Source organism: Apteryx rowi, unplaced genomic scaffold (assembly GCF_003343035.1).
Source record: "Apteryx rowi isolate R43461 unplaced genomic scaffold, aptRow1 scaffold_85, whole genome shotgun sequence".
In the NCBI taxonomy this organism is placed as follows: domain Eukaryota; kingdom Metazoa; phylum Chordata; class Aves; order Apterygiformes; family Apterygidae; genus Apteryx; species Apteryx rowi.
The window spans coordinates 2,355,498-2,378,238 of NW_020451149.1; the positions used below are offsets into that span (position 1 = coordinate 2,355,498).

The following is a 22,741-nucleotide window of genomic DNA, read 5'->3' on the forward strand; positions in this document are numbered from 1 at the left end:
GGCATTTGATGATAAGCAATGGAGCCCCTTGAAAATACTTGAAATAAGAAAGCAGCCCAGCAAATGATCTTCCTCCTTCTGGACACAAAGGACCAAGAAAGCCACATAAGCAAATGACGAGGCAACTGCTCGGAGTCCGATTCTCAGTTGCATTCAGCTCCCTTTGCCCCACTGTGGAGACACGATGCTCCCTTGCCAAGCTTCTGACCCCTCRGAGGTGGTTTGAAGGGGACTGTGCGGAAGTGAGACTAAGCCCCAGTGTTGTGGGGTTTATTCCTCCCCTGTGCTCAGTCTGGGCAGCTGATGGGTAGGGCTTGACTAGTTTCCCATCAATGTGGAGTGGAAAGGTGCCTGCTGAGTTGGAAGGCAACTCAGCTGGGCTTTTGGGGACCATCGTCTCAGCAAGGGAGAGGAATTGCTGATGGTGCCTCGGCAGCCTTTTGTAGATGAGCTGAAGAGCAGCTCAAAGGAGAAGCTCTTGATTCAGAGCAACATAGCCCCAACCTTCTCTGTACAATCTTGTCTGATCTCCTTTTTATGGGAAAAGCTACTTTGCAACATGGCAAAACTCCCAAGTTCATCAGGTTGTACCTTGAGACAGCTTTTCCTGTGTTCTCTTTTCTGTTCATCTTTGAATTTCTCTGGTTGCTTTTACTTTCATGTTCTTATCAACTTTTCAGTACACAGATGTGCACAGCAGTTTGAAGAAGGCTGCCCCACAGAAAATCAGTTTGAGAACTGCTGTTCAGCTTAATCACTATCTCCTTTTATACCCTCTAATTGGATTTATGGAAGCAGAATATATAAAGCATGTTTGAACATCTTGCACTTGCTCGGAGAAGCTTTCCCTCAGCCAACGACGTCAATGGTGAGGACCAGGACTAGGATGTGAGATGGGGGCAGTCCTGTGAGCCCATCAGTGGGTGACATGTGACCTGCTGCACCTGGAGTGATTTCTGGAGCAGGCATTCATGGCAGCTCTTCTCACAGTGGTTGTATTTTTCAAGTGCTTCTTGGTGTTTCTCCTGTTAATGGGAGAAGGATTTTCAGGAGCRCAGAGAAGAGCCTGCTCTCCAGCAGGCAACTGAAATGCTCTGGGACCTTGCCTTCTTAAGGGTCATATTTTGCCCTCGAGCAGCTGCCTCATAAACCTGTCTGGGGAGAACTTCCATCCTGTCCCCAGGCAGCCTTTGGGGCAGTGGAGGGGACGGATATCTTGCCTTTGCACAGGTGCCACCAAAAGTCTGAATTCTTCACCCACCAGAGGGGCAGTTTAAAGAGGGCACGAGGCGATCGTGGGTTACAGTATTTGGCCGGTTCCTGTGGGTGTGCAATTATTGGCAGTGGTGCCATCTGCCTGCTCCTTTGGGGGTCAGCATCTGCCCCCGATTTACTGCCTTGTCTTCTCCTGCTTTTCTCCATTTCTGCCTGTGTCCTTGACCTCTGCCCAAGGGAGGGATGGGGCCGCTGCTTGCAATGGATGCTGGGACACGTCATCAGGGGGCTGGTAAGGTCCTACAGAGGCACGTGCTCACCCAGAGGGGCCTCCCCTTTGCCTCTGCCCTCTTCAGGCCACTCTGCAAGCGCTCGTGCCCTTCGCAGCCAGAGTCCCTGGCACTGCAGCCTGAAGGCTGCCAAACCTCACCCTGTTGCACTACAGTTGCATTTGTCTTTCAGTCACTGGCAAGTCAGCGGCCAGGCATGACTGGGCAGTGCTGCTCCAACTCTGTGAGGTATCTAGGGTTAAGGCCATTCCCGTGGCATGCTCCTCTTGCAAGGTTCATGCAGTCTGCTCCTGGGCGAGCTGCAGGATCCTTTGTTCCTGGGGGCAGGAGGGAGCCCTGGCTAGGTGGTTCTCAGACTTGTTGTTCTTAGGCCTGGTAGGGACAAGGTTAGATGTACACGTGCTCTGCAAATTGCTTGTGCATCCAATGAACCCTTATCACAGACAGGTACATATTCAAGGATCCTGGCAGGGACACCAACGCATAAAAAGAAGAGAGTGGTCAGTTGGACTGACCTGGAGATTTGACCATGCAGGATGATGTGCGTGCTTCATCTTGATGGCTCTGATCCAAATCCAGCCCACGAAACTGTTGCTCTCGGATACAGGACAGTGCATGCAGAAGGCTCTCGGACAGCGCGCAGAGGGATGCCACACAGGAACCCAGAGAAGCAGGCCAAAGAAGCTAGCAGCATCCTCATGAGCACATAGAAACATCTCCAAGCTCCTCCAGAAGCACCAGTGTTCTAGGCCAGTTTCTGCATGGCTCACCTACTCCCAAAATCCCAGGGGCAAGCCACCTCAGAAGGGCTAAAGTGTCAGAGTGAGAGACGGACCCGGAGTAATCAGCATCGATCACTCCAGGTAAYGCAATAAGTCCTTGGATACCGGCGGAAGACCGGCCTAGCAACAATCCCCCAACAGAGCTATCCTGATGGAAGAGAGGCCCTATTACATTGCTGGGGATTTTTTGGACAGTGGAGTCAATGAGAGTGAYGTCTACTGTGGTCTCCACGTYGACTCCCAGGCTCCCTCGGGTTGCGGGTTGGTGTTGCTGTAAAAAACCTGCGTCTCGCTTCGGGGATTTACTTGTGTCTGCGCGYGGCCTCCCCCCGCGCTCGGTTTCCCGTGCAGGCCTTCGTGGCATGTGTGCTCTTTTGACAGCGGTCACACCAGACGGCAGAGCGACAAGCCGATTTTACGTGTCCTAAATCCCCACAGCGAAAACACTTCCCGCGGAAGGGTTGTCCCGGCGCTCGTCCGGGMCTTCTGGGCTCTCGGGTCCGCTTTTGTTGCGCTACCGCGGCCAACGGCTGTATCACTTCCCGAACTGCTCCTTGGACCGCAGCGGCAACTGTGCTTCCTTGCCGTTGCGCTTCAGCCCTCTCAACCCTCAGGAGCATTTCTTCTACTCCAGCCCCCTTGGGTAAGCTGGCTAACGTTCGTTTCGTGGCCTTATTAGCATTGTCAAAGGCTAGCACCTTGAACATTTGATTTTTGCTTTCATCAGACAAATCAGGGTGCTGCATGATTGCTTCCCACAGTCGGTCAACAAAATTACTGTATTTCTCTGTCGCTCCCTGCAACAAATTCCCAAAGGACGGAGCACTCGTTCTGGGTAGGCCGAAAAAGGCATCTAGCGCCAATCGTGCGGATAGCTGCAACATATTTGGGGGGAAGGTTATTTGCACCTGAAAGTCGCTGTAGCCGCCTTCCCCCACAAGCATTTCTGTTGTCACTCCGCGGAGAGGATCTCCCTCCGCCTGTCTGCGGGCCGCTTCACTGGCAGCTCGCTGATGCCAAGACGAGGCCCACAGAAGGTACTGTGTCGGGGTGAGCAGAAGTCTCATCAAGTTTTTACAGTCGTACGGGCACATGAGATCAGCCGAAAAAATCCAACCGACTATCTGTCGCGTAGCCTCCGATTTTAACCCATGGGTAGAGACGGTGGTACGCGCTTGCTGTAGAATCTTCCAGTCATGTGGTTCCCGTTTCCCCTGGCCATTCTGCTGTATCACGGGGAATGCCAGTGCCGCGGGACCCTCGGCCCCTCCGACAGGTTTCCGTTGTCCCTCTGTGATGGCATCTTTAATGATGCCGTTCCAAYGTGGGGGACTGCGTGGCGCACAAGGATTCAATAAACATGGAGGWGTGTCTTTCCTCCTTTCTTCTTCTTTCAGCTCCAACTTTTCCAGGCGTTTCAACACTGTTTGCAAAATCTTTGCAGTGGCGTCTGGGGACAGCGGCGGCTTCCTCCCGGCGACCGGAGTGGTGTCACCAGAAGATTCGCTGGAGGAGGGCAGCGGGGGATACAGTGATGGTGGCGCGGCGGCCCACGGGAGAGGAGGAGCGGAGGGGGGCGGTCGACACCCTTCCCCGCCCAAGTCTCCGAGACCAGCGGGAGGCGCGGTTTCCGCCCCTTTCGGGGCCTCCTCCGGGCGCCCTTCCGCTTTCGCCTCAGAGCTCCTATCGGCCTCTCTCGTGACAACTTCYGCCTTTTCAGGCGCCTGCGCAGGCTCCGGCAACGCGGTCTTCTCCTCGCTCAGCGGCGTGAGGCCCCCTTTCACGCGCAGCTCGTTAACGCTTTTGCAGAGAGTCCCAGTCACACCCTTCACCGCAGGCAGTCCCAAGAACCGTGAGCCGAGCCCAGTTTTCTTGCGGGGCTTATCGGTAGGGGCCCCCGGTCCCAGCATTTGCGCGGCRGCACAGGCCACTTCCCTTTCAGCCTTCATTGCTGTTAAAGTCTCTAGCACAGTGTTCCAAAGCGCACGAACGGCTTTTATCTCCTTTTCCTCCTTTTCGTCCCCTTCAATTAACTTTTGCCACATGGTCCCCCCAAAGTCTCGCCATTCCGATAAGGAAAACAGTAAATGGGTGTCGGAAAAGTGACCCCAGCGCTGTCCCAGCTTAATCAAATTGTGTAGTTGCTTCGCCGGTGCGTCCACCCCTCTCTTAGAGAGGATTCCGGCGAGCAGCATGGCCGCAGCGTCAGCTTCCATCACTGCGCCTGAGAGGTGGGGAGCGACCCCACGCACCAGCGTCTGCTCCGCCCGAGCAGCGCTTCCCTCAGCCGTGGCTTCCCACTCCCCTCCTCTAGCTGCTTACCGCAGTCTCGGAGATCTTAGTTGAGCTGAACCATCCTCTGCTACCAGATGTCGGAGTGGGGGGACGGGCCCGGAGTAACGACRGAGTCTCAATGTGAGTATGGTCGTTCTCCCTTTATTAAGGCTTTTACAGAGTATATATAGGCAACGAGCAGAAGCTTGCGTTAGCAACAGTGCTACTGTTGGCTGAAGCCCTCTGTATACGCGCGATGTGCCTCGACAGGATTGGTGTCGGGCGATTGCTTGCGTTGCTAGCCTTGCGGTCACAGCTGTGTGTTGCTTCCCTCTTCGAGGATGTCGACACCGGCGATGTTCCTGTTTCCATCGTCTAGAGGAGACTTCAAGGACAGCAGCTCGCCCACACGCTGAACCTTATCCTGTATTATCGTAGGTGGGATTGCTCATGCTTAACAGATCATGGCCTTTTTGGCCTAACCATTCCTCCACACTAAAGGGTTAGTGCAAAGCAGCACRGCACCAGCTGCTGTTACTGGCATTTGGGGGAAACCACGCTGCGGCAGAGCAAAGGCTGCCTCAGGCTGGCCTTGCGCGCAGCCGCGCTATCTAGTGCCTGGCAAAGCTCGCTTAGCAGGGGGGCTTGGAGATCAACCACCTTGTAGACAAGTGGAAGGGCCCCACGAGCCCAGCCACATTTTCCCACCTGCTCCTACTTAAGTTGGGCTCTTTGCAGCTACTCGTCTCCTAAGTCTCCACGGAAACAACTCCCCTAAGAGTTCAAGCTATCACCCCCAAGAGGAAGAAAAACCCACATCCTATTTTTGACCTCTGCCAGGGGGTTCCCCCAAGGTACTAGCTCAGAGGTTCCACTACAGTTATTGCAATCCTTGGCTYTCCTCCTCGGAAAGAGAAACAATTCGGAGGTGCAAACTGAATGGAAATATACTACCTCCACAGAGCTGGCCCAGCAGCAGCAGCAAAAACACTCCTTGTCAAGTAGCTGCAATACAGCTTGCAGTCCAACTTGGGCAATTCCTGCAGCATACGGCTGATGTTGCAAGGACTCCAGGCTGCATCTCCAAAGACCCGAGATGAAGGAGGTGACTGGTAAAAAAGACACTGCAGGTACCTGCACGTGCAGAGCATCCGCTGCTGTCGCCCCTTCCTCTTCCGCGGACTCCAGGACAGGCAGGGACATCACGCTCTGCGAACACTGATCCAGTAGGTCACAGCTTCAGTTTGCTGGCAGAAAAAAAAAGAAAACAGAAAAGAGACTTACTACCACTCCCCAGAGTGGGTCAAACAACAAGCAGGGCTCATCCTAACCAAGAGCCCCCCATCCAGTGYCCTGACTCCTTGCCAGTGAGCACGGCTGTCAGCTCCAGCAGCTCCTGCCTCCCTCCTGGGCAGCGTCTGAGCACCAGCCTCCCGTGTGGCAGCGTCCCTGGGGTCCCCTTCCCAGCYGGCCAGCGAGCCGGGACCTTCTCTCAGCCCGCAGCCACTCTTGGCCCCGGGGCTGCAGCRTCCCGACCCATCTCTCGCACCCCCACCTCCACGTCCTCAACCCCACTCAGGCAAATGGGGACACACCAAATGGGGAACACCCTCTGGCCCCCGGCAGTGGCGGCTCCCGACCCCACGGGCCAGGCCGTGGTGCCAGTACTGGTCGGCTGGGCTGCAGCACACCGCAGACGCAGCACCCACGGCCCCACCGGTTGCAGATGAGGCTCAGGGTGCTCGCGTGGTCACAGCGCTGGGAACCCGCTCCGCGCAAGGAGCCCCCTGCGGCCGCCCTCGCCCGATGCCGCTCGGCCCCAGGAGCGACACGAGGGGTGTGTGTGTGGGGGGGGGGGGACAGTGACAGGGGCTGCCCGTGCCCCAGCCCGACACTGTGCGGCTCCGCCGAGCCCGGCCCTGCCCAGAGCCCTCCACCGGCCTGGGGCTGCGCCGGGAAAGGCAGCGCCGCGCGCGGGCCCTCGCCCCCACCCAGCGACGCCTGTCCTCGGCTCACGGGAGCGCAGCCCTCGGGCCGGGGCTAGCCACCCCACGACGTGCCCCAGGGACCCGCCACCTCCGCGCTCGACGCTGCCTCTCCTCCGAGGAGCACAGAGCCCGAGCGCCGCTCGCCCCCGCCCTGGTCCTGCCGCGGCCGGCAGAGACGAGCCGGAGCCACGCGGCGGTCGCTCYGCGGTGTTCCCCGCCGGCGGCTGGGACTGCCCTGGGAAGGGATGGGAAAACAAGGGGGGGGGGGTAATTCTTTGGAAGCAATGGGGTGGAGGTTGTTCCTTCACAGGCACTGGGCAATTTCCTAGAGAGCAAGTAAGAAAAATTCCCTGGAAAGCAAAGGAGAACTTCCCTAGAAAGCAAAGGGGGAATGTCCTAGAAATCAGTGAGTGGAATTCCTTGACAAAGAAGGAAAAATTTCCTAGAAAGCAAGGAGAATGTTTCCTAGAAAGTAAAGGGGAAAATTCTAGTAAGCAATGGGGGAATTCCCCAGACAGCAAAAGATGGGATTGTCAGATAGCAACAGGGGGGACTTCCTTGAAAGAGAAGAGAAAATTTTCTAGAGAGCAAAGGGGAAATTTCCTTAAAAGCAAACATGTCATGGCCGACACAAGTTCAAACACATCTTGGGAAATTCAAACATGTCAAGGGCAACCCRTCTTTAAACACATCATAAGCAACCCATGTTGAAATGTGTTTTGGGCAACACATGTTCAAACACATCTCGGGCAAACACGTGTTCAAACACGTCAAGGGCAAGACATCGTCTAATACATCTCAAGCAACAGGTGATCAAACATGTCTTGGACAAACATGGTCAGACACAACATGTGATCAAACATTTGATTAAACACATCATGGGCAAACAAGTGTTCTAACACATTTTGGGCACACGTGGTCAACCACAACATGTGATCAACCACGTGATCAAACACATCTTGGGAAAATGTGGTCAAACACATTGTCAGCCTCATGGCCAAACATGGAATCAAAACCGTGATGAAACACATGATCGAACACATCATCAAACGTGAGCAAACACGCAGTGAAACATGTGGCCCAACACAGAGCCAAACAGGTTGCTGAATATGTCACCAAACACGTGATCAAACACGTTGCCAGACACATGGCCAAACGTGATCAAACACATACCAAACACATTGTGGAACAAAAGTCTGAACATATGATTTAACATATTGCCAGAAACATTGTTGAACCCAGATGCAGATTTGTTGAGGTTTGCATGCTTGCACACAACTCCATCAGGACAGCTGAGGTTCCTTGTAGTAGGGATGGTTGCTGTTATTTTGCCACAAGCTTGTAAGATTTTGCCCACCATGTTTCCATATTTCAGCTGCAAAACAATAATAAAAAATGTAAACAGGATGATTGTTTATAAATGAAATTTCATTGTAGCCCAAAGCAAAAACTCTCCCTAATACTTTTTTTTTCTTCTGAGGTCAGGTAAAGATTTTGGCATTCAGACACCCAGGGGCATGGAGTCTTGCAACTTCATTGCAGTTTTGATGAAGAACATAACAATGGTGGAAATTCCCAGAAAAGCATATTTTACACTTGCTGAAAAACAGTTTATGTTGCAAAATTGAGGGGTTTTGAACATGAAGGGCCCTGATAATGATAAACAAGTGTGAAAAACGAGAGCCTAAAAGGACTGAAATTATTCCCTTTAGAAACTAGAAGGCTTGGAGAGGATACAACGAAAGCATATAAATTGAATGACTACCTCACTATGTAAGCTCAGAGATTTGTTCTTATCATGGTGTAGACAGTGAAGAGAACTGAAGGGAAACTTTTCAGAGATAAGAAGAATATTATTCACAGTAAAAATTACACTGTGGAAATCATTGCTACAGGATATTGTTGTAACACTGCTACTATAGAGATAACAGGCTAATAAAGAGTTATAATAATTGATGCAAATAATAGTTTTGCAAGAGATACAAACTCATGCTTCAGGGTTATTTCTACCCACAGGGGTTTATTACAAGACCTCTGAGAAGGGGTTATGCCCCTTYGGTTTGCTGCAGAGTTTCTCAGACCTGAAAGGCCTCTGAAACATGCCCTGTCCGGGAGACAAGCTACTGCGCTGCACAGGACACGTGTCCAGTCTTTCTGTCCTGTTTGACTGACACTGTCAACGACTCCCATCAGTTGCAGCTTCAGCACACTCAAGGAGGAGATTTATRCGCACTACAAAAGGGGATTTTTATGAAATCCTAGAGAAAGATAGATTCTTCAAGCCACTGTTTATAGACTGGTAAACTGGCAAAAYCACACCTCAAAATGTAGAAGAATGGAGAAATAAATACATTTACATTTTTTAATGCAGTTAAGCATTGCACGTTTTGAAGGAAGGTTTAATGTGCAGGAAATTACCTGATCTTTCGTGTGAGACAAAGTTACAGCTGTACCACCGACTTACCCAGTGGCACTATACCCATCCCATTTTGCCTTTTTCCCCCCTTTTTTTTAGGGTCCTTAAGTTCCTCACCTCTATTTCACAGTAAGAAACCAGCAAGTACTGTTTCAGGGCTGYTTCCTGAGAGTGTGTGAGTGWGTGWGTGWGTGWGTGTGTGTGTGTGTGAGTGTGTGTGTGAGTGTACACACCGCTGCGTTTCACTTTCCGTTTCCCCAAGCAGGGTTTGGGTTTCGGTTTCCCGCTGCAGCTGCGCCGTGCCACGGGTGCTGCCGGCGCTGTCCCCGCAGTGAGTGTGAAATGGCAGCAGCGGCGGCAGCGGCGGCAGCGGCAGCGGCGGCGGCAGCGGCGGCAGCGACGGGGGGCTGCGGGCCAGGGCTGCTGGTGCTGCCCACAGCGGGTGGGCGGCCCGGCTGCTTCAGGCGGCAGCCGGAGGGGCTGCGGCAAGCCCTCTGCAAGCAGGGCCGCTTTGCTGCCGTGGAGAAGTCGGGGGTGGTTCTCCTTTCCGGCGGCGAAGGTAACTACCGGGGGCGAGGGGGTGCCATTTCACCAGTGCTCTTTAGAGGTGGTGTCACAAGGGACGGAGAGATGGGGAAGCGCCTTCCTGTGACAGCCAGGGAGCTGTCTGGTGCGCAGCCAGCTAGCGCAGAGGACACTTTAATGCCAAAGGGGCCTGAGAAAATACGCTGCATGCTCTTCCCGCTTATTGCTGAGGAGCAGAGACCCCTGGTGAAAGCACAGCTGGGGGTCTCAGGGTGGGGGGGCAGAGCTGGTTATGATGCCACTGCCTTAGTGTGACTGTTGTGTCTGTCCCAGTTTGCTTGGCAAAATATGTGCAATTGCAGAAGAACGAACAGGTGCAATGTTTGGACTGTGAAGCAACACATATGCTCCTTCTCTCCTCCGATGGGAAGCTTTCTGAGCACCAGGCTACGGCTTCGGCTAGCCACTTTAAGACAAGGTAAGGAGCTTGCATAGGGTATGGATGGTAATGTCAGAGACCATGGCCCACTCTTCCGAAAGGCAGCATCCGGGAGACTGAGGCAAGCTCATTCCTAGAACCCATAGCTTTCTCTTTTTTACATAGCAARAAATGCACTGATTTTGAGGTTAATACAAAGATCTGGGCTGTTTGAGATGAGCATGATACAGATTTCTCTTAAACTTAGTAAGGATCAGTGGCATATTCCAGAGTAATGCAAATGACTTGCAAACTACATGTGACTTGGGAAGGCTATGGGTGAAAGACCCAAGCCCACCTGAACCATGGCACCTCCTGATTAAGCTGTGAAGATAAGCACTGTCTAAAGATGGCACTGCAGTATGCTGTGGGATTTTCTGTTAACTCGCCCACGTCTGAGTCTGACTCTCTTCCAGCTTCCACTGGTGCAAATCACAGCAAAGCAAATAGCTCAGCTGAGGTAGACTAGCATAAAAGCAAGGTGTCTCAACTGAGAAACGACCTCTATTTTTCCATGTAAATTCTGCTAATCATGCTAGGGCACAGTGAGTAGCAGATCCTCTTCCTTTGCTTTGTCCTGCAGCACAGCAACTTTCTATTTGAATAAGTATTCCTTCCTTATTTTTGTAGGCTGCTGAAAGAATTAGGAAACCGACATATTGTCCAAATAGCCTGTGGGGACCATCACTCTATGGCGCTGTCTAGAGGTAGCCTCTTTTACGCATGCTTTTCCTCCCTGAGCACAGCACTGGTCCCCCACCACCACCACCACCACTCCCAAAGCAGAAAGACTCGAGGGAGGCATGAGTGCTAGAGCTGATTTCTTCTGTTCCCCACGTGAAGGAGGTGAGCTCTTCACCTGGGGCCAGAATGCCCACGGACAGCTTGGAGTGGGAGGACAAGTCACACGCACCGCCGAACCGCAGCTTGTGGAGGGACTGAAGGGCATCGCACTCGCTCAGATCACTGCTGGAGGAGCTCACAGCCTCGCGGTGTCACTCTCTGGAGCTGTGTACTCCTGGGGAAAGAACGATTTTGGACAGCTGGGACTCGGACACACAGAAGGTGAGGAAAGACAGCAGTGTGAGACTGAAGTAGGAAGGTGTTTTCCCAGTCAGCGAGCTTACTGCAGAAACCAGGAATGCCAACCCCCTGTGAAACAGCAGCGGGTAGGAGAGTCTTTGGAAGAAAGTGTATCTGGACGATTTTTTCATGTGCAAGCTATTGTATCCTGGTCAAGAAACACRTGCATGACAAGGGATGTGGGGGTTATACTTCTACACTGTAGAACTTACAGTCATTTTATGTGGCCAACTGGATAACATTGATACATAAAACAGAGATCTCAGAGGTCTCAGAGATCTCTTTACAGTTCCATTATCTCTCCAGGCAGTCTTGCACCAAGGAAATTCATTTTATACCTCTTTGCCTTCCTTAATTTTCTGTAAATACAAGGTGAGAGAAGAATCAAAATCAGCCTATCTTCAAACCTAGAAACCTAGAGAAGAGTCGCTCTAGGCAGACAGAACTGAAATCAGTGGGTGATGAACATGCCCAAACCCTTGAGTGTCAGATATTTTGAAGCCAAGTATGGATGTAGGAACCTACCTTTTGGCAGCCAGATGTGAAAGTGCAGAGCATTGTTTCCAATCTGATGTTAATGAATAAAGAAGATACTATGAATAAGACAAAATGTTATGAGAAACTGTGTTATGGTGGAGGGTAGAAAATGACTCAAAACCAAGTTGTAAATTGCTTTAAGAAAGGACTGAAAAGGCTAAAAAAGTCTTTTCTAAACCTTTATTTATGTGAGACTCCCCAGTACTCTCTTGCTTTAGCTATGCTGTATTTTCTTTCCAGACAGGGACCGCCCATCATATATTGGAGCATTACAGCACTGGAAGACTGTATTTATCTCATGTGGGGCAGATCACACTGCAGTTCTCTCCAAGGTGAGTCTGAATTTGAAACTCAGCATCTGAGATTTCACCCTAGGAGAGAAGAGATGCTGCTACAACTCAACACGGAGAAACTGGAGTGGCAATACCTGCTTCCATCAGAATCTGAAGATGGTTCCCAAGGGTTGCTAACTGAGTTTTGGAAAACTAGTCTTTGCTCTGATGCCTGTCACCTGCATGCAGATGTTTTGCAGAGAGACGGTAAACAGGAATCCTGGGGCAAGGAGGTGCAGTTCAACTCTCTATCTTCTCTGAACATCTTTTGTGTTTTATAGCATATCGGGGACTTCAGAAAATGCCAATAATAACCAATTCACTAGGGTTTACTCATACAAGTAAAATTCTTAAACAACGGGGAGTTATTCTCAAGAGTTAAAACACGTGCACATATAAACAATGTAAGATTAAGCTTGATGCAAAGAGAACTCTACCTGTGTTTGAATCAGGGATGTTTTGAATCAAGGCCCATGTAGCGTATTGTGTCTTGCTGGCTCTCACTCTTTGTGGTGACCAGGTGCGGTGATCCTGCTGTTTGTTCCTTCTGCTTCAAGGATGGGCTGGTGTGTACCTTTGGAGCGGGAGAAGCTGGCCAGCTTGGTCACAACTCCACTCGCAATGAACGAACCCCTCGCGTGGTGGCTGAGCTGTGGGGAGCAAGAGTGTCGCAGGTTGCCTGTGGAAGGTGGGAAAACACCAGTAAAATGTCCTCTAAGGTCTAAGTCTTAGGGGAGTTGCKGAAGAACTGTAGGGAGAGAAGTCACCAAGATGTTGTGCAATTCCCTGTATTCAAGCAGGTCACCACTGTCAGAATATCATCAATTCTTCGTGTGTCAGCCCCCTCCTGCAATAACCCCTGGGAAGGCAGAGCCCTCAGCCAGTGCTGAGCAGCAGGAGAGGGTTTCAAAAACCACTAGGAGCCCTTTGCTCTTGCTCTTCCAAGAAATGAAGGGTATGCTCGGTTCCAGAGCACAAACAACTGTCAAAAGGCTGAGCCAGGAATGTCACTGAGTTCCCATACACTTTGACAAAATGGTGGGTCTTAGAAAGAACCAAAGAATGCTGAAAACTATGTGATTCTGTTCTTCCTTTCTGGAACTGGGCCACAAAGTCTCCTGTCAATTTTGGGGGGTATGTATCACACCTAGCAGCATAGAAATTATCTGTGCTTGAAAAAATGGAAGAAGATAAAGCTAGCAAGGCTCAACGCTTCATTTTCATACATGGGACCAGTGTAAATCACAAAGAGTAGAGGATAGTATAGAAAATTTGGGTTCATATGTTTTTGTTGTTGCTAAATGTTTATGCAAAGAAGGATCCTAAGGATTTGATTAAAGTTTATTTTATAGCTGGACTATGATGATTTTTAAAGGCAAGCATCAGCTACCCACTCTGCAAACGTATTTGTAAATTTTATTCTGAGTAGCTCGATGGTATTAGCTTATTCTGACCGTTTTTCTTTTTCTGAACAGACRGCATACTCTAGTCTATGTCCCCTCCTTGGGCAAAGTCTACTCATTTGGTTCTGGTGAAGAAGGACAGCTGGGAAATGAGGGAAAGTCTAATCAGCTGATACCACTTCCCATCAATTTACCTGTGGATAATGGAAAACGTAATCAGGGTAATGTCCATCGCGGACTTGTATAATCTGTATTCAGTTCTTCCAAGTCAAAAAAGGCAGGTGTTTGCTTTCTTGATTTACATTGAGAAAAATACTTCTTTTTTTTTTAATGAGAAGAATGTAGTAAGTGGAGAAAAGAAAAAGATAGAGTTTAGGACAAAGAACTTGATCTTCAGTCCCAGAGTGGTGAGAAGGAGGATTAAGAGGGTCAGCTCTGCAAACACGTGGGCACAGCTGAGGTAGTGGGGTGCTATGCAGAAGATTTCATTTTCAGGTAGATTGCAAAGTGCCCCTTCTGCTCAGACTGGACAAGCTCACAAGAATCACACTTCCTTCCAAATACAAAACTTGCTGTCTGTTTTTCCAGTCTAAGAACCAAGCGATTTTCCTGAGGACAAAAGACCCAAGAGATCTGGAGAGAAATGTGTCTGCTAAATTGCTTAGCTTGAGCAATAGTTACTTTCTCAGTCTGTGCAAGGAGCTCTACCTCTGAGCGGTTAATCTGGAGTCCCAGATTTTTCCATGACCTTAGAAGAAAACATAATTGTCCAATTGGATCAACCCAATCGCTGACTATTCCTTGCCATCCTTACTGGATAACAAGCTAACAGCTTCCAGTGGCCTAGGTTATAATGTCTCAGGCTTGCTTGATGATTCCATTTGCTACTTGATTTATCATCATGGATAGTGGACACATAGAATCTATTTTTAGACAAAGAGCTACTATTTGAGTTTTTTTTTAATATGCCATGCCCTTGCACTGAACTCCCTATAGATAATGACTGTTTCTTCAAATGTTCCTTTGAAAATCTTTTTATTCTTTCACAGGAAAAAGTACATCACAAAAGGAGATTAAAATTATTGCAGGAGGAAACCAAAGTATTGTCCTGCTGTTGAAGAAAACGGTATGTGCATATTTGATCATGGCTTCTAAATTACCATTGTTCACATTACTGATGTAAACTTGGATTTTCCATCCTGCTCTAACTGCTTCAAGTTCATATCTGCCTCTTTGCAGCTCTTCTGTTTCTATGCAGAAACAAACTTACATTGCAATTATGTATCTGTTCTATATTGTACATATCTACAAATCATGCTGGATGACCATTAATTTTTAGACTTTGGCTGAAATCTTCTTGTAATGACTAGCTTGAAAAAAAACAGGGTCCCATGTGCTAGACTTTCAATTTCATCAATATGTTCATACATTTCATACAGAATTCCTATCTTAATTTGAATGGAATTGCCACTCTGAAGGATGCATGGATTTCTAATTCCCATTCACAAAAGTGGGAGGACACAAGAAAGTAAGTGTTGGCTTTTTTCCCTGATACATAGTTTTCTCTAAAAMTTATTCTCCTTTGGAGACTCTTGTAGGAACTGATGTTCAAGAATTTAGCCAAGACAGAATGTAACATTTGCTTTTTGTTTCTTTGAAACTTGTACCAGCACTTTTTATGTAGTTTTTGCCTAGGGAAAACACATGTTGATAAGCAGCAGTTCTTTGGTATGCCTTTCTTAAGAAGAGATATACAGACTGCCTGGCTTTGGCAGCCTATCCTCCTCTTACTGCACAGAATGGTTGTTAAGTTGACAAAGACTCAACAAGTTACAGCAGTGCAAGATTCAGTCTATAGACCAAGGCCTTGTGCAAAAAGCATAATTTGAAGTACCCCAAACACTGTGTCTGGAACGTTCAGTGTGTGTCAGCATTTGAAATTAGCAATCTCTTCTTTAGTTACCCATTTTCAAAAGCAACAAGTGCAACACTACTGTTGAGAGCCTAATACTTATCGGAGAGAATTACAAAAAGCTATTTTTTTTCAGATCTTATGTGGGAAGTTATTTTCTGTGGGAAAATCTGACTCCAGTTGCTCATTTTGAGCATTTCAAGGTCTTGGCTAACTTGGCTCTGAGTATTTCTATGAGTGCTTTTAATATGGTTCAGGTCATATGAAAAGTGGTGTTAAGAAGTTTTACGTGGTTAGCTACAGACACAGTTGTACGCAGGTTTTTTTTCTTTCAGAATTGAAAACTGAAGTTGCTATTCATCTTGAAAGGATTGATATTCCTTTTTTTTCCCTATCAATCAGGAATATTAGTCTGATCTTTTCATCTGAGGCATGCATCAATGGAAGCTTCTTGGAAAAAAGGTAGTGTGCGCTAACTTAGACATAAAAGAATATATTGGCTGTGTGTGAACTGACCAGGTACTATTATTTTAAGCTATGCATATAGACAATGAATGGTTGTATCTATATTTGCAAGAAGCAAGTCTGTATTTTCAAGGAAAAGCCCATGCCAAAAATAGTTAAGTTTTTATGCCTCTGATCCTATTGAAATTTGCTATAGAAGCTCATATTCTAGTAGATTATCCCACAGTGACATTTGACAGATGGTAATATTCCATTTAGGCAGTATTTCAGCTCCCAAAGAATCCAAAATGTCTTCTCCCAGCATGTCTTTCTAGGGTGAAATATGGGAAGCGTATCATTGACAGTGTACAGCAACAAGAGACAGGAAGGACAGAACATTAATCAGATCACACTGTAGTGAGAATGTCTTGGTAGAACAGATGAAATTATACCCATCAGAGTCAGGGTTTAACTTTTCTAAGTGATAATGTTAAGGTGCTTTACTAGTAAAAAAAAACAGAGAAGCAAGCTTCTCACATCATTTGCTGTTTTTTTTTCCCTTTGTGATAGAGACAAACATTTCAGAACTTCCAAAGAAATCTCAGGTGTAGACATGTCAGAAGTGCTCCGTTTTTATGAGAAGATCAGCTGCAAGCCAGAAGTCTTCCAAGAGGTAAGGATGTGGTATAGAAATTCTTACTACACAAATATCACAAAGCTCTGGATCTGAGTATCATTTTCCCCAGACCTTTCAGGAAGCTGCTTGAAGAGAAGGAACAGTCTGCTTGTTGTTCCTGCTGAAGCATTGTATTGTGCTTGGACATAAAGTTATAGCACTGGGAATGAGCCCTTTCCCAAAAAGCTGACAGGCTTCCTCCCCTTAGAGGGGAAGCGTTGGGAGAATTATCATGATCTCGTGTTTTACTGACGCAAACAAGTGAATGAATAAGTAACCCAAAGTCAGTAAGAAAACTGACTAATTCAGGAAATAAATTTAGAAGTAGTGTCCCAGGCTAATGTGTGAAGGAAGATTTGTGCATGAAACTTGGGAATTCTGTGCCAACCTAATTCATGGATTATTTTGGCAAAACGCCATTCCATTTTTAATCATTCCTTTTTTTTCCTTTTCAAGGTGAAACGGGGAATTAAGAAGTTACTGCCATCACTGTCTTTCTCTCCCATCTCACCTGAAAATTTCAGAATCTACTTGATCTTACCTTTCCTTTTGCGGGGAGAGGATGACACCTCTTACCATTCTCTTAGTCTGCTAGCACAAGCCATCATGAGACTCCAGCCAAAGGACCTGCAAACTCTTGGTAGGGTTTGGAGTCGCTAGAACTGGATGATTTAAATGCTTGCTCATTTTGGGCTGTGGAGCAAGAGATACTCTCACYGATGTAATTGGTTCCAGGAATTCAGCCTGGAAGAAGTGCTTTCTGTAGAAATAGAAACATGGGGACTACACAGCAAAAGCAGTCACAAGAAAAAAAGTTTCCTGAGGTTTCCTGATTTTTGTAGTGCAAAATTAAATGTCTTGCTTAGTTGATTTGATAAAAAGAAGAAATGCAGCTTCATCCAGAAATTGTAGTTATTTGTCTGTTGCCTGTGGCAGATACTTTACTAGTTGCTTTCTTTACAGAATCCCTGTGGTCAAATCTAGAAACATTCTTTTTCAAAGAGCTGGTCAGCATATATCAGAGGGCTTCCCAGTACAATCTATCTCAATTTATCTGGAAAGTGATGTATTTCCAAAGAGGCCTCTTTGAACTGCACCGCCAAGAAAGAGTGACTCTGCGCCTATTACAGATTCTTTTCCAGGTGAGAAAGTGTTTAGATTCTGATGAAGTAGGATTTAGAATATTTTTATCTTTTTTTCGGTTGAATTCTCTGACKTTCCTTCTCACAAGGGAACACAGGGCCTTGTCGTTTTCTTCAGGAATCTCTTTGGCCCCGCACCAGCATAGCTGTGAAGGCCCTCACTTGCCACAGGGAGCATCACTGCCTACCCCAAATCCCACTCTTGACTTGTGCCTGGCTGACCCCCTATAGAAGTGAAGAGCTGAAGCATGCTATAGCCCCCATGGGGGATGCTGTCAGTGGTGTGAGGAGCGCATGCACTGACGTGTGCAGAGCTGAGGATGTGGTGTCCATTATGTAGCATGCCCATTCCTCTTCCTACTAGTGAAATCCCTCACACTACTAACTGCCCACAGTGTTCTGAAGATAGCCCACGTGTCTTGCACATCGTGGATACCACACCAGCACTGCATGATGCTCTAAGGGTCTGTTATCTGAGAAATTGTCTGGGACGATAGAATTAGAGCATGTATGTTGCTTCATATGAGCAAGGGGAAGAGAGGGGACAATAGCTATATTCTTTTTGAGTACCATTCTTGCTCCTGCTGAGATTTTCAAAATTTAGTAGGAGAGTTAGGAGCTCAAACATGCACCCGCTGTGAATCAGAGGGAGTCATTAAATTTTGTTCAAAAGTGAATATCCTTGGCTGAGAATGCAAGTTTGGGCATATAAGTTTAGACTCTTGAATCTGTATTTATCTAGTGGATAAAAATTAAAAGTGCAGCAGGCCTAGTCCTCTATAAGGGGGTAACATCACTTGGAGCCTTGCATCTTCACTATCCCTGAAAAATCAGACTTTTGTCAGGCACCAAATATTAAACTGATTGAGGAACTTCAGATTCTCTTGCAACACAAAAGAGACTTAAAGTGAAACACACCTCCCCTGATGGAGCCCTGCTAACAGGCCTTCTTGTAAATGAAAATCACTTTCCTGAGAGTTTACTTGTGGTTTTCTGACTTCTCACTGTTGAGTGCTATGCTGCTTGTAGTGTTTCTGTGGTTCCACTTCTGTGCACRGTCTCAGAGCTCTCTCTGCAAAGAGAGCCCTGTTACTCCTCAGTCCTGTCCTGCTGTATGGATGCACTGCCCATTAGATCTGCTGACACTCCTTTTCCTATTGCATGTATCAATACAGGTGAACTCCAGGGCTGGTTTTGGAATACACAAAACCAACTTTTATATACCTGAAGTAAAAGAGATTATCAGAATGAGTTTCTGCATGGAGGTTGAAAAAGTAAGTATGAAATCTTTCCACTGGTACAATACACTTATTTTTCTGCTTTGTTTAAATGAACCAGTAAATGTGGAGGTCAATATTTATAGACCAACAAAGCTCAAAGACAATGCATTTACCCCAGTCCTCCAACTGTTTTAAATTATGCAAACCATTTATAATCCCACTGGGTCTTATTTTAGCAGCCACAGTAATTCCTTTCCTTTGATGACCTCTGGTTCTGAGAGCCAGAGCTGTCCCCCAATGTTTTAAGCAGCACTAGCTGCTTCAAACTGATGATCAGTGTGAAATAGCACTGGGGGGATGTTTGCTATACTTCTCGTTACTCTAGATTTTAACCAGTCCATTTAACAGAACTGCTGGAAGTCTCTTAAAACTTCTATGGAGCAACCCTGTTGAGTATTTCAATTTACTTGCATCTAAGAACAAAGCAGTGGTAATAAAAAAAATCAGTGATATGGTACACTACCATATGAAGGAGTGAAAATTAGCTATCAAATACAATCAGTGTCACAAGAACCAGTATGAAATGGAAACGTGGATGGTTGGGGTTTGCTCAAGCAAATAATGCAGTTTTATGGCAACTTGGCTGGAATTTTCAGGGCAGGTACCTAATTCACCTGCTAATCTGCTTCTTCATACCAATTAACCAGAGTAGAGGAGTTGGTTTGAGTAACACTATGGAACCATAAGCAAAATAGGACATTACCTGAAGCTGCTGCCTTGTCACACAAGAAATGTAACATTTTGACGCAGATTATTTTATATACTGATATCTATTTTTGGTGTTAAAACTAATAAAAATAACAATTCTAAGTAATAATGTATCATAACCTGGGCACCTAGGACATTTTTGTTACACATTTTGGTTTAGCTGAAGTATGAAAGATGCTGTTAAAAATCACTGTTTTATTTCTGAGCGCTGCAGCACGAATGCCTGCCTGCACAAAAATAAACCATTCCCCAAGAACTCAGATGCCTCTCTGTCAGGGTTTCCCACTCACAGAAATGTTTAGAAGTTGCTTTTAGAAAGCGTGCCTCTGTGGTGTAGAGTATGTTTCAGAGACACAGGAGTTTGCCAGGGTACAGACTGGCAGTTCAGTTTGTACATGCACCCCCTGAACTCTGGTTTTGCAAATAAAAAACAACACATCTTTTTCTTTCTTTTCTAGTCATTTCAGATGGCTCTATGGAAGCTGACCAAATACCCATGCATCTTTGATATGCAAGATAAGATTGCAGTTCATGATATAGAATGCAGTGCTCTGTCCGTATGCTGCTTAAGTACTGTAAGTGTGGCCAACATTTTTTTTTTTTTTTTTTTACAATTTAGAAGAGATAAACACACAGTTTTTAACACACTCATTTCATTATTCAGATAAACTTTCCASTGGTAGTACCGGAAACATGGGTTTTTCCAGTCAGAAGACAACACCTTCTGCATGACATATGGGACGTTTTAAATAACGCGGTACCCGAGCAATTCAAGAAGATCTTAGAAGTAAGAAATCAAACTATATTATTTTGTTAGCTCTGAATATACTACTGCAGAGTTCTCTGGTTTTCAATGTTGCTGAAGTATTGTAAGAAAGGTTTACCTTATTCAGTGAGCATATAACAAAAAAAAACTCGCCCTCAAATTATTATTGAAAAATGTTCCACTGGGGGCGTAGAATAAATCTGGAGGGCAAGGTCTTACATTCTTATTCCAGGGAGACATCAAGCTTGGCTTGCCTAAGTTAAACACTAATATGAATGGTAGCTTTATGTACTGTGAAGCTGCTTTGGGGTGATGTAATTGGGTGGCTCAGGAAACTGTAAKTGGCAATCAAGCCTGTTACTGCTAGACTTACTGTGAAGACTCTAGGCTAGGCTGCTCTAAGTGAAAAGCTGGTGGCCAAGCAGTCAGCATTAGAGGCCAGCAACTGGCATGGCCACAAAAAACATTTCTATCTTGGAGATGGTGCCTGAAGGGAAAGGGTAGTGCCAGCAACAGAGAGAAGAAACACCTATTATAATGCTGTTCTCTCTGTGTGACTTTAATTTGTGGTTTCCCAATACAGATGTTTTGGCAGCCATATTATCTTCAGGTATTGCAATGCTAGCCCTGCCCTGCAAAAACAATTAGATGGCTGACATGGGAGCAAGGCACCAGCCCAGAGCCGAGTTCAGCTCAGGGACTGCGTGCTTCTGTTCTCAGTCACCGACACAAGGGCTGTCGCAGCCTGGTACCAGACCTGTGTCACAGGATCTATCGAACGCAGTGTGCTCTTACCCTATTCTGGTTCTTAACAAGTGAGCCTTCTTGCCAGCCAAAACTGTCCCTTTCTATACGCTTAGGAGAAGATTTACAAAGGGCTCCTAGGGCTACCTTTCCTTCCCCCCTTCTCACTACATCAGCTGAAATAGGCCTTTTTTTTAAACAGTGGCAATAAGGCTTGTGCTCTGCACTGTCCTCCAGATGAGCCTTTAACCTCACTGATTGTACGAGGAGCCCTGACAAATTAGCTGCACTTACCTAAAGCCAGCCTTTGAATACTTATCTTCAGGGCACTGCCTTTCATACCATGCAGCACAGCATTATTTGCCCAGCAGTAGCCTGATCAATTTGATTGCTTTATTAAATAACCCACCAAGAGATGCTAAGGTCTGATGTTTACAACTTGGTGCTGCATTTCTGAACTTTCAGTAGGTTAAGGTCATTCATGTGTTTATATTGCAAATATAAACTACCCAGTAACAAAATACAAACAAGAATCCTTTGTAATAGACTAGTGTGGCATTAATCTGTCCATTTCCTAGCTGTGTCCTCTAGGACATTTTGTCAGACTATGCCAACAACATAGTTCACTGCTGTCTTTTCACTTCCTCATCTTTAAAAGAAATAACAAACAGCTGTTGGATGTACACATATCGGTATCATCCAAGTAAATTTCTTCATTTAACTCAAGTTTTGTTATTAAACATCAACCTAGTTTATTTTACATTTTTCCAACAGTGAGACAAATGCATTTTGATACACACATCAGTTCAAGACATATAAACAAACCCCATACTGATAATTCAGATAGGTTCCTATCACTGCAAGTTGTCATCGCTTGCTGTTTAAAAAAATCAGTTATTTCAGTCAGAGCACAGTCCTTCCTAATAAAGACCACCACCACCTAGAAGATTTTTAGTAGCCCTATTACACACACAACACTCTCAAAGAGACACATTAGAAGGAATTAATGCTTCTCATTATTCCTCCTCTAGATCTTCCTTAGCAGTAATTAAGTAATGGGCTTGCTACAGAGGACTTCATGTACACTTGCAGATAGCGCTGGGAAAATGACAACAATCTCTAGTGCTAAAAATCGATTGCAATATCTGGTGAGATTAAATAAGCTGCAGTGCTTTAGAGAAGCGCAGGGGTTAGCACCTGCATTGCGCTAGTTGTGCCTGAAAAGCTTAATCCCCATCCAGGTCCAGAGGTGGAAGAAAACATAAACGGGTATGGTGACAGGGAGGAGGAGGCTGTAGAAACACAGGCTGCTCGTGCTGGCACAGCCCTGCGGGAAGGTCTCATCCACGCTGGCCGAGTAGAAGAGGCCTGCCAGGGAGAGGAGGGGAACGAGCACGGTGAGGGTGGGCAGGGAGGGCAGCATGCTGCCCCGCCGGCCCTCAGGGCCGCTCCGCACCCTCGGGCCTGGGCTCGGGCTCGGCCCGGGTTTTCCTCGCCGCCTCCGGGATCATGGTGGGGATGCCGTCGACGACGGGGTAGGCGATGCCCAGCTCCTCGTTAACGAGCTCGTTAGTGGACTCCTCGTACCTGCGCAAGCGATGTGAAACAAGAAACGCCGGCAGCCGTGAGGCGCCCGGCTCCGTCCTCGGCGCCCGCCCCGGGCCCCGGCGGCCGCACCGCTCACCTCAGCGGCCGCTTGGAGAGCGGGCACACCAGGAAGCGCAGCAGCGACGGCTCCAGCGGCTG

At 47.1% G+C, this 22,741-nt stretch overlaps 3 protein-coding genes and 1 long non-coding RNA gene across 7 annotated transcripts in view; 1 reads left to right on the forward strand and 3 right to left on the reverse strand.

Moving 5' to 3' along the window:
* Window positions 1-4,701, reverse strand: part of LOC112977582 — an 8,578-nt gene extending 3,877 nt beyond the window's left edge. For 3 of the 4 annotated variants that reach the window (XM_026090077.1, XM_026090078.1, XM_026090079.1), the window contains exon 1: window positions 592-4,701. In XM_026090077.1, coding sequence (XP_025945862.1) covers window positions 2,590-4,503 — 1,914 coding nt within the window. In that variant the 5' untranslated portion in view covers window positions 4,504-4,701 and the 3' untranslated portion in view covers window positions 592-2,589. The remainder of the gene's footprint in view (window positions 1-591) is intronic. The other variant, XM_026090076.1, reaches the window with a different exon arrangement.
* Window positions 4,702-4,734: 33 nt separating this feature from the next.
* Window positions 4,735-9,237, reverse strand: LOC112977586. Its single transcript, XR_003257559.1, has 3 exons — window positions 9,083-9,237; window positions 7,723-7,924; window positions 4,735-5,808 (listed from the first exon to the last, which is right to left on the reverse strand). It is a non-coding gene; the product is annotated as an uncharacterized LOC112977586 (long non-coding RNA).
* Window positions 9,238-9,292: 55 nt separating this feature from the next.
* The window catches only part of LOC112977610 (E3 ISG15--protein ligase HERC5-like), an 18,587-nt gene continuing 5,138 nt past the window's right edge, over window positions 9,293-22,741 (forward strand). The window contains exons 1-18 of the mRNA XM_026090117.1: window positions 9,293-9,524; window positions 9,824-9,968; window positions 10,599-10,675; window positions 10,812-11,033; window positions 11,829-11,920; window positions 12,478-12,608; window positions 13,396-13,544; window positions 14,373-14,449; window positions 14,763-14,851; window positions 15,638-15,697; window positions 16,250-16,352; window positions 16,812-16,995; window positions 17,319-17,497; window positions 18,673-18,771; window positions 19,944-20,060; window positions 20,150-20,301; window positions 20,972-21,066; window positions 22,237-22,352. Of these exons, the coding sequence (XP_025945902.1) occupies window positions 9,308-9,524; window positions 9,824-9,968; window positions 10,599-10,675; window positions 10,812-11,033; window positions 11,829-11,920; window positions 12,478-12,608; window positions 13,396-13,544; window positions 14,373-14,449; window positions 14,763-14,851; window positions 15,638-15,697; window positions 16,250-16,352; window positions 16,812-16,995; window positions 17,319-17,497; window positions 18,673-18,771; window positions 19,944-20,060; window positions 20,150-20,301; window positions 20,972-21,066; window positions 22,237-22,352 (2,304 nt within the window). The 5' untranslated portion in view covers window positions 9,293-9,307. The remainder of the gene's footprint in view (window positions 9,525-9,823; window positions 9,969-10,598; window positions 10,676-10,811; window positions 11,034-11,828; window positions 11,921-12,477; window positions 12,609-13,395; window positions 13,545-14,372; window positions 14,450-14,762; window positions 14,852-15,637; window positions 15,698-16,249; window positions 16,353-16,811; window positions 16,996-17,318; window positions 17,498-18,672; window positions 18,772-19,943; window positions 20,061-20,149; window positions 20,302-20,971; window positions 21,067-22,236; window positions 22,353-22,741) is intronic.
* PIGY (phosphatidylinositol glycan anchor biosynthesis class Y) lies at window positions 21,718-22,519 on the reverse strand. The gene has a single exon (XM_026090080.1). It carries the CDS (start codon window positions 22,416-22,418, stop codon window positions 22,203-22,205), a length of 216 nt encoding a protein of 71 aa, XP_025945865.1. The 5' UTR covers window positions 22,419-22,519; the 3' UTR covers window positions 21,718-22,202.

Bases quoted from the DNA above. Each gene is read 5' to 3' on its own strand.
- PIGY (XM_026090080.1), bottom strand. From the start codon at position 22,418: ATGCTGCCCTCCCTGCCCACCCTCACCGTGCTCGTTCCCCTCCTCTCC.